This window comes from Borostomias antarcticus (genome assembly GCF_949987555.1).
Source record: "Borostomias antarcticus genome assembly, chromosome: 19".
NCBI classification, from domain to species: Eukaryota; Metazoa; Chordata; class Actinopteri; order Stomiiformes; family Stomiidae; genus Borostomias; species Borostomias antarcticus.
Window position 1 is genome coordinate 19,081,940 of NC_140252.1, and position 10,000 is coordinate 19,091,939.

Sequence of the window (10,000 nt, forward strand, 5' to 3'; positions counted from 1 at the left end):
GGACACCTCACAGACAACCCCTTGACCTCTGACCTCACGGCGACCTAAAAATGAAAAATGTACCATCGCCGTCTCAGAAGGTCACCGTGACCCCCGACCTCTTCTGGTTTCCGGTTCTTCACACCCCAGATGTGTCCTAGCGAGGGTCGCAAGATTCGGGAATATTCACAAACTTCCCATGGGAATAAGCAGGAATTTATGGGAACTGGAACGAACTGGAAAACAATTTATTCCTGTTAATTCCCATACATTTCCAGTTTATTACCGTTAATTCCCATTAATTCCCATTGGGAATTTTGGGGAAGTTTGTGAATATTCCCGGAATTTTGCAACCCTAGTCCTAGCCCTGGACTAAACCTATTATCCTATCTTATCTTATCTAAACTCCTAAACTAGACCCTAAACTAGACCCTGAACTCTCCCCCGCAGGTCTGAGGCCAGGAACTGAGTACATCATCAAGATCATCGCCCTGCTGAACGTCCAGAGAAGCCCCCCTCTGGTGGGCACGGCCCGGACCCGTGAGTACAGGACAGAGCGCACACACACACACACACACACACACATACACACACGCATATGCACACACACGCACATGCACACACACACACACACGCATACACACACACACGCATACACACACACACTCACACACACACACGCACGCATGCACGTACGTGGAGAGTGACCCAAAAGACCAAGACCAAAGTCCCACATCCCAAAACCTTCCTTTTGGTGTCTAATGGTCACAGTAGAAGAAGAGGTTTTGAAGCCCCAGCATGTTTCTGCTCTGCAGCTGAAGCTGCTACAGTCGGCTGTGCTCCCAGAGTCTGACTGAGACCTCACACTGAGAAGACCTTTATCATACTGTCATACCAATAGATAGATAGATAGATAGATAGATAGATAGATAGATAGATAGATAGATAGATAGATAGATAGATAGATAGATAGATAGATAGATAGATAGATAGATAGATAGATAGATAGAGTAGACAGACAGATAGATACAGTAGACAGACAGACAGACAGACAGACAGACAGACAGACAGACAGACAGACAGACAGACAGACAGACAGACAGATAGATAGATAGATAGATAGATAGATAGATAGATATATAGATAGATAGACAGATAGATAGATAGATTCAAGTGCTCTGTCTGATGTGCAAAGTGCATGTGCAAATGTAAATAATCAAATTCAAGCTTAGCTTAGTCCACAGACAGGTCGATGTCACCAGGCCTGGGAAAGACCGATATTTTAGCTACGCTTTTAAAACCCTAACACCCCTCACTCTGGATACCGGCCGAAGGTCATTCAAAGCTGAGCGGTGGCTGTCAGCCAATCAGAGCCAGACTGTGCAGTGCACCGTTTTTTTTGTAGCTCTGTTGTGTGTGCATACATGGGCGGCCCCCTGCTGGCTGAGTTATGCTACTGCAGCAGCTGAATGATGGCTAACAAGCTTTGCTTCCTAACCCTTCTCTCCCGCACCAGAAACGGACTCCCTGCTTATGCCGCCTCTCCCCCACAACCGCGGGGGCCCCGGCCACCTGGACGTCCCCAACGTGGTGGGCCCCACGGCGCAAAGCCCCCTGGGAGGTCACGGGCAGAGCGTGGAATACACCGAGTACAACGGCAACCCTCAGACCCCCTACGGGGGGCGGGGCGGCAGCGGCCGGCCCTGGGTGTTCGTGCCCCTGCCGGACGCCGAGGGGAACCGGGTTCCGGTCGTGAGGGTGAACGTGGCCGGCGGCTCTCCCTTTGTGGGTTTCCCAGAGAACGAGACGGGGACACCGCAGGAGGCGCGCACACAGACCAGCATCTCCTGGAGGCCGCACCCCCAGAGCAGCGAGTACCTGGTGTCCTGCAGCCCCATCACGCACGCCGACGAGAGGATGTTCCAGGTAGGAGGGGTGGAGAGGAGGAGGAGGGTGGAGAAGGACATGGAGTTTGGTTTCCAGCTCCATTTTACATTTGAGTTATTTATCTGTCGTTTATCCAAAGTTTTCCCTGACAGGACTGTAGTCTAATCTAGAAGAGACATGGATCTTTTCACATGGTCTTTAGTCTACAACTAGGGTTAATCATTCTCTCTCTATTTCTCCCTCTTTTTCTCTCTTCTTCGCTCTCCTTCTGTTTCCATCCATCCCTCCCTCCTCTCTCTCTCTCCTTCTCTTCATCCATCCCTCCCTCCTCTCTCTCTCCGTCCATCCCTCCCTCCGTCTCTCAACCTTCTCTCTCCTCTCTCCATCCGTCCCTTCCTCATTCTCTCTATCCTCTCTCTCCATCCCCCTCTCTCTCTCTCTCTCCATCCCCCCCTCTCTCTCTCCATCCCCCTCTCTCTCTCCATCCCCCTCTCTCTCTCCATCCCCCTCTCTCTCTCTCCATCCCCCTCTCTCTCTCTCTCTCCGTCCCTCTCTCAGATGCGTCTCCCAGGCACGTCCACCAGTGCGACCCTGATTGGCCTGACCTCCGGAGCCTCCTACAACGTTCTGGTCGAGGCCCTCAAGGACGCGCTCAAGCACAAGGTCCTGGAGGAGGTCATCACCGTCGGCAACAACCGTAAGGAAACTGCCCCCATGACGACCGACGAGTCCTGCTAAGCTGTCAATCAATACCTGAAAGCTAAAATGGATACCCACCAATTTGTACCAACTCCTCCGAATTTGTGACCATCTAGAGCTCATAACAGATTTGAACTTTGTTTGTATCCAAACTCACTGACTGTAGATTCCCGCTTTAAACAACAACCATTGTTTTCTCTCTCCCGCCCTCTCTCGCTCTCTCTCCCCCTCTCTCTCTCCCCCCCTCTCTCGCTCTCTCTCCCCCCCTCTCGCTCTCTCTCCCCCCTCTCCCCCCCCTCTCCCTCCCTCTCTCTCCCTCTCTTTCCCTCCCTCTCCCTTTCTCTCTCTCCCTCCCTCTCTCCCTCTCTCTCCCTCCCTCCCTCTCCCTCCCCCTCTCTGTCCCTCTCTCGCCCTCTCTCCCTCTCTCTCTCTCCCCCTCTCTCTCCCCCTCCCTCTCTCTCTCTCTCCCCCCCTCTCTCTCTCCCCCCCCCCTCCCTGCAGTGCCCGATGACGAGCTGTCCAAACAGGACAGGTGCTTTGACACCTTCACTGCCACCTACCATGACGTGGACTCTGAGTGGGAGCGCATGTCAGAGACGGGCTTCAAGCTGTGGTGCCGCTGTCTGGGTCTGGGCAGCGGCCATTTCAGATGCGACTCCTCCAGTGAGTTCCTAATGCGCCACGTTAGCATGTAGCACGTAGTCGTTCCATACAAACTCTATTGATGTCTATCATGTTGTTGTTGTTGTGTGATATTAGTGTGGATTATTATGTGTTACTGCTTGCTTAGGCAAGCTTGATCTGCTTGCCTAGAAGTACAAATTCTACTGTTTAAACCCTGGCAAGCTAACTCTGGCTAGCATATTTAGCCTACAAAGTACATAATACAGTAGCACCTCTGAGATCCGAAAAGTTCCGTCAGCCGAAAGGTGTCACAACCGGAAGTAGCTGTCTAATTGGGCATTTTACAGTGACAAAAACATGGATAGCTGGTTATTTGATTGCAATTTCAACGCCTTTCCGATTGTTATAGACGGTATTTATTGATTAATTCTGAGTTCATCTCTGAGGTTCCACTGTACAGTGACCTTCTCTCTCTCTCTCTCTCTCTCTCGTCGTCCTCCCCCTCCCTCCGTCTGTCATCAGAGTGGTGCCATGACAACGGCAACAACTACCGCGTTGGCGAGAAGTGGGACCGGCAGGCGGAGAACGGTCACATGATGAGCTGCACCTGCCTGGGCAACGGCAAGGGGGAGTTCAAGTGCGAGCCACGTAAGTCCCGCCCCCCGCACTGGGATTGGGTCAGCAGAGCTGTCACTCAAAGACGTCTTCTGTCAGAATCCCCGGTAGAAACGTTTCATCATAGGGAACGAAGAAAGTTTTATCTAGTGGAATGGGTGAAGCTAGTACATATTTCGGTCATATTTGGCCACGTAATTTAGAATATCATCCTCTCATCAACAGTAGTAGTGTGCCTGCTAGTAAGTGAATTAGTGTAACTGCCTCTAATATGTGTGTGTGTGTGTGTGTGTGTGTGTGTGTGTGTGTGTGTGTGTGTGTGTGTGTGCGTGTGTGTGTGTGCCTATGCAGACGGGTCCACATGTTATGACGAAGGGAAGATGTACCAGGTGGGGAATCAGTGGCAGAAGGAGTACCTGGGAGCCATCTGCACCTGCACCTGCTACGGAGGACAACAGGTACGGCCACGCCCGTGTGTGTGTGTGTGTGTGTGTGTGTGTGTGTGTGTGTGTGTGTGTGTGTGTGTGTGTGTGTGGTGTTGTGATGGATTACACATAGTGCATGATGTGATAGTGTGTGTGTGTGTGGTAACCTGTGTGTGTGTGTGTGTGTGTTAACCTGTATGTGTGTGTGGTTATCTGTGTGTGTGTCTTGTGTGGTAACCTGTATTTGTGTGTGCATGCGTGTGGTAACCTATATGTGTGAGTGTGTGGTAACCTGTGTGTGTGAGTGTGCGTGCGGTAACCTATATATGTGTGTGTGACGTGTGTGGTAACCTGTGTGTGTGTGTGTGACGTGTGTGGTAACCTGTGTGTGTGTGTGTCAGGGCTGGCGCTGTGAGAACTGTCGTAGGCCGGGTGCTGAGGTGGACGCCAGCCTGCTGCAGCCCGTCAGATATGGAGACACCGGCAACATCCTGCAGAAGGTGAGCGCTTCCCTCAATACACACCTTTACTACACACACTCACTACACACACTCACTACACAACCCTCAATACACACACTCACTACGCTACACACTACGCTACACACCCTCACTACACAACCCTCACTACACACCCCTCACTATGCTACACACTACGCTACACACCCTCACTACACAACCCTCACTACACACCCCTCACTATGCTACACACTACGCTACACACCCTCACTACACAACCCTCACTACGCTACACACCCTCACTACACACACTCACTACGCTACACACCCTCACTACACACACTCGCTACGCTACACACCCTCACTACACACTCGCTACGCTACACACCCTCACTACACACACTCGCTACACACCCTCACTACACACACTCGCTACGCTACACACCCTCACTACACACACTCGCTACACACCCTCACTACGCTACACACCCTCACTACACACACTCGCTACACACCCTCAATACACACCCTCACTACACACACTCAATACTCTTGCTACGCACCCTCGCTACACACACTCACTACACAACCCTCACTACACACACTCGCTACACACACTCACTACACACCCTCACTACGCTACACACCCTCACTACAAACACTCGCTACACACACTCGCTACACACACTCACTACACAACCCTCACTACACACACTCGCTACACACACTCACTACACACCCTCACTACGCTACACACCCTCACTACAAACACTCGCTACACACACTCGCTACACACCCTCAATACACACCCTCAATACACACCCTCAATACACAACCCTCGCTACACACTCGCTACACACCCTCAATACACACCCTCGCTACACACCCTCGCTACACAACCCTCGCTACACACCCACGCTACACACCCACGCTAAAACAAAAGTCTGATTCTGAGTACAATTAACAATTAGCGATCGGTACTGAAGAACAGACCACCTTAAAGACCTTGTCAGCGTTTCTAAAGACCCCAGTCCTGTTCTCACCCGGAGCGTCTGTGTCTGTGTTCTAGAACGTCCAGTGCCCCGTGGAATGTCTGGAGATGCTGGCCCGCTCACGCATCGCCCAGTCTCCTCACGAGTAAGACCAGCCCCCGGCCTTCCCTGATTGGCTGCCGACCCGCCTCCCGTCCTGCTCCAGGCCTCCAATCAGGAGAGACCTCACTTCCTGTTTTTGAAGACAATCAGCCCGTCGGTGCCGGAGTGCCTCACATGAGATTTCTTTCTCTACTCTCTGAGACATTCCGTGTCCAGGTGCCTTCATAAAATTCCCTCAGATCTTGTGCGAGTGTGTGCGTGCGTGCGTGTGTGTGTGTGTAACCTAGTTCTGTGGTCTTGGTGACATTTGGAAATGACTACGAAATTTCTTAAACATAATTGTCTGAAATCATTCATTTTTGTCTTCAAAAACGATGCTTCCCTTGACTGACTACCTTCCCAGTGTTCAAGCGACACTTTTATTTGTACTAATTCTCTTTTATACCTAAATGAAAGGACTAAATCCGTTTTAAATCAAGCACTGCTGAGAGAATGTTGTACCGGTGATGTACAAAGAGGTTCGTTTTGGTCCATGAACATGTCTGAAATCCGTTGTTCTTTTCCGTAGCCCCGGGTGTGTTAGCAGGGGCAGCACTGTGTGTACCCATTCACACCGACTGATTGAGGATATTTTTTGCTAACTCTTTCTACTTCTACTGATTCACGGTTATTTTGCCAAATCTTTTTTTATTTTATTTATCCCTTTAATCACAGCTTGGTTGAATGAGAGCGCTGGTGTGTTTGAACTGTTTTTATTTTTGTACTTTGATGCCAAAGTTTTGTCGTTACCGTTGACTGAGATTCCCTTGTTTTGATAAAGTTGAAAAGAACCTCTGAATTGTCGTGTTTGATTTTTGAGTTATTTATAGTATATGTAGTGTGTGGATGTGCAGTAGCTGTTGTTAAGGTCAGGTATTTGGAAGGATAGAGAGGAGGGAGGGAGGGAGAGAAAGGAGAGAGTATTTGACTTGGTCCATTACATCCTACAGGGTAGCCCTGTTCAATCCAGGCTGCGCAACACAGAAATCACAACACATCTGTAGCATCCTAGCTTTTGAGTTTATACAATCATTGCTTTGGTTCAATACTGCAGCAGGATTGTAGCCGTTGTGAAGAATTAGCCCAATAGAAGGCGCACTTACTCCAAGTTTAGGGTGTAGTTAGGCATACGACCAAAATAAGATTGATTAATAAAACATTCACAATGGTGCACAGTGTTGAATACAGAGGATTCTCATTGTAGGATGACCACCCTGTTGAGTGACCTCAGCACATATGAACCCTTAAGAGAAACCCTACCAGCAAATACAAGAAACAAGTCATCAGTTACTCACAATCACTAGAAAAACAAGGAGTGGTCGACCGCAAGCTATACTATCGCCTGTACCCAGGAGATACCACACCTTAAACCCTACGGTTTACCAAAAGTATCCTACACAAGGACAACTCTTCCCTCAGACAAATTGTCAGCAGCATCAACTCAGTTACATACAACATTGCAAAATAGCACCGTACTAGCCCCACTGGTTGGTAACACTCCGCACCACACACAGGGGGTCCTAGACAGATCCTGGACTAAATGAGTGGACTGTCAATGCAGGGAGATGAAACCATGGTGTCACACGATGTGACGTCACTGATCACATGTACCAACAGAGCGACTGAGCCATGAGCGCACGCTAAGGGACAGAACACAACTCAACCCACACCAGGGGCCTCATTTCTCATTGTGGTTACACCCTTTTTCATTTACATCTGATTTTTATACTTGCTTTTCTCCGCAAATAACGTGATGCATCATGCCAAAACTCAAAGGGAAATATTGTGAGATATATATACGTGGGTGAAAATCAAGACCAATGAAATCGGCCCCTTCACTGACCACATCAACTCAGTGGACAATCACATCAAGATCACGAGAGGAGGATGAGGGGAAACCAGCCCCCCTTCCTACACTGTGGAACAGGTCTGGGACAAGGAGAGTTCAGGTGGAGGTTTACCGAAAGCCCGTCCACACCGACCAGTACCTAATGTTTAACTCTCACCATCCTCTGTATAATTAAAATAAAATAAATTAATAATTAAAATAAAATAAATTAATAATTAAAATAAAAAATACTTACTACCTGTATGAATGAATCTCCATAAGACCTTAAAAACATTCAGTTTCTTAAAAGACATCTTTCTACAACAACAACAAAATGCAGATGTTAAAGACTTGTAGAAAACTTTATTTTTTCAGTTACTGATGAAACTTGACCTTCAAAGACACCGAAACACTGTAGCCACAATCACAGAACAGGAATGGAGAGGACAGCGTGTGTGTGTGTTTGTGTGTTACAATGGAATGTTCTAGTGCGTCACGATTCGATTTCAAAATTACATTAGTAACCCTACATGGTCCCTCCCATTCTCATAGTAAACAGCTTTCTCTAAGCGTAGTGCGTTTTAAGCGTAGTGCCATCAGCAGACAGTATTGAGATGAGCGGTGTGTGTGTGTGTGTGTGTGTGTGTGTGAGAGAGTGTGTGTGAGAGTGTGGGTGTGAGAGTGTGGGTGTGAGAGTGTGGGTGTGAGAGTGTGGGTGTGTGTGTGTGTGTGTGTGTGTTCAGTGGTGGAACAGGCGCAGGTTGGTGTGAACCAGGGTGATGCCCAGGTCGTTGCAGGCGTTGATCACGACCTCGTCAGCAGTGGAACCGGCCGGGGCGGCGATGTACTCTACACCACTCTAGAGATAGAGAGAGAGAGAGAGAGAGAGAGAGAGAGAGAGAGGGGGGGGGGGGAGAGGGAGAGAGGGGGGGGGGGGGAGAGAGAGAGGGAGAGGGGGAGGGAGAGAAAGACAGGAGGGAGAGAGGGAGAGAGAGGGAGGGAGATGGAGAGAGAGAGAGAGAGAGAGAGGGGGGGGGGAGAGAGAGAGAGAGAGAGGGGGGGGAGAGAGAGAGAGAGAGAGAGAGGGGGGGGGAGAGAGAGAGAGAGAGGGGGGGGGGGAGGGAGAGGGGGAGAGAGGGAGGGAGAGAAAGACAGGAGGGAGATGGAGAGAAGGATAGAGAGAGGAGGGAGGGAGAGAGAAAGGAGTGAGAAAGGATAGAGAGAGAAAGATAGAGGGAGAAAGAAGGATAGAGAAAGAGGAGAGGGATAGAAGGGGAGGGAGGGAAACAAGAGTATTGAGTGAAGACAGTTTGAAATAATAAAGTTATAGCAATGCAATAGCAAACAAGCATGGTGCATGGTGTGTGTATGTGTGTGTGTGTGTGTGTGTGTGTGTGTGTGTGTGCCTACGCGCTTGGCTCGGTCCACGTTGTCCCTGAAGGGGAAGAAGGCGTCGGAGCTGAGGGCCACGGCCTGCAGGGAGCTCAGCCAGCTCAGCCTCTCCGCCTCCGTCAGCGGCTCTGGGGCCTCCTCAAACAGGGCCCTCCACAGCGCCAGGTCTGGGCCCTGGAACACACACACACACACACCGTTAAACACACACCGCCAGGTCTGGGCCCTGGAACACACACACACACCGTTACACACACACCGTTACACACACACCGCCAGGTCTGTGCTCTGGAACACACACACACCGTTACACACACCACCAGGTCTGGGCCCTGGAACACACACACACCGTAACACACACACACCGCCAGGTCTGGGCCCTGGAACACACACACACACCGTTAAACACACACCGCCAGGTCTGGGCCCTGGAACACACACACACACAGTTACACACACACACCGCCAGGAACCCTGGAACACACACACCGTTACACACACACACACACCGTTACACACACATTGATGGAATACCCCCCAGGTCTGATCCCTGGAAAGCACACACACTGTTACACACACACAACCACTGTTACACACACACACACACAATGTTACACACACAATGTTACACACACGCACACACACACAGCCTTCCACACCGCCCGGTCTGAGCACACACACACACACTAACAGTGGTTGTGTCCCACCTCTCCGATGGTCCCGCTGACGTACTGGTCGATGGCGTTGGCCATCTCCGCCCGCTTCACGCCGCTGCGGAAGCTCATGGCGAGCACGCGAGGGTGGCGCCGCAGCCACCAGTTGTCGGCCTTGTCGCCCGCCAGGCGCGTGCAATGGATACGAGACTGCTGCCCCGCCCCGATACCGATCACCTGGGGGCGCACACACACACACACACACACACACACACAGAAAGAGAGCACGCACACACACAGAAAGAGC

At 50.4% G+C, this 10,000-nt stretch overlaps 2 protein-coding genes across 2 annotated transcripts in view; one reads left to right on the top strand and one right to left on the bottom strand.

Moving 5' to 3' along the window:
* The window catches only part of fn1b (fibronectin 1b), a 33,910-nt gene extending 27,295 nt beyond the window's left edge, over nt 1-6,615 (top strand). The window contains exons 38-45 of the mRNA XM_084453615.1: nt 430-519; nt 1,496-1,905; nt 2,425-2,563; nt 3,067-3,228; nt 3,712-3,837; nt 4,156-4,262; nt 4,631-4,729; nt 5,757-6,615. Coding sequence (XP_084309741.1) covers nt 430-519; nt 1,496-1,905; nt 2,425-2,563; nt 3,067-3,228; nt 3,712-3,837; nt 4,156-4,262; nt 4,631-4,729; nt 5,757-5,828 — 1,205 coding nt within the window. The 3' untranslated portion in view covers nt 5,829-6,615. The remainder of the gene's footprint in view (nt 1-429; nt 520-1,495; nt 1,906-2,424; nt 2,564-3,066; nt 3,229-3,711; nt 3,838-4,155; nt 4,263-4,630; nt 4,730-5,756) is intronic.
* A 1,440-nt stretch (nt 6,616-8,055) lies between these two features.
* Nucleotides 8,056-10,000, bottom strand: part of atic (5-aminoimidazole-4-carboxamide ribonucleotide formyltransferase/IMP cyclohydrolase) — a 10,468-nt gene continuing 8,523 nt past the window's right edge. The window contains exons 13-15 of the mRNA XM_084453443.1: nt 9,748-9,930; nt 9,059-9,214; nt 8,056-8,507 (exon numbers count right to left, since the gene is read on the bottom strand). Of these exons, the coding sequence (XP_084309569.1) occupies nt 8,388-8,507; nt 9,059-9,214; nt 9,748-9,930 (459 nt within the window). The 3' untranslated portion in view covers nt 8,056-8,387. The remainder of the gene's footprint in view (nt 8,508-9,058; nt 9,215-9,747; nt 9,931-10,000) is intronic.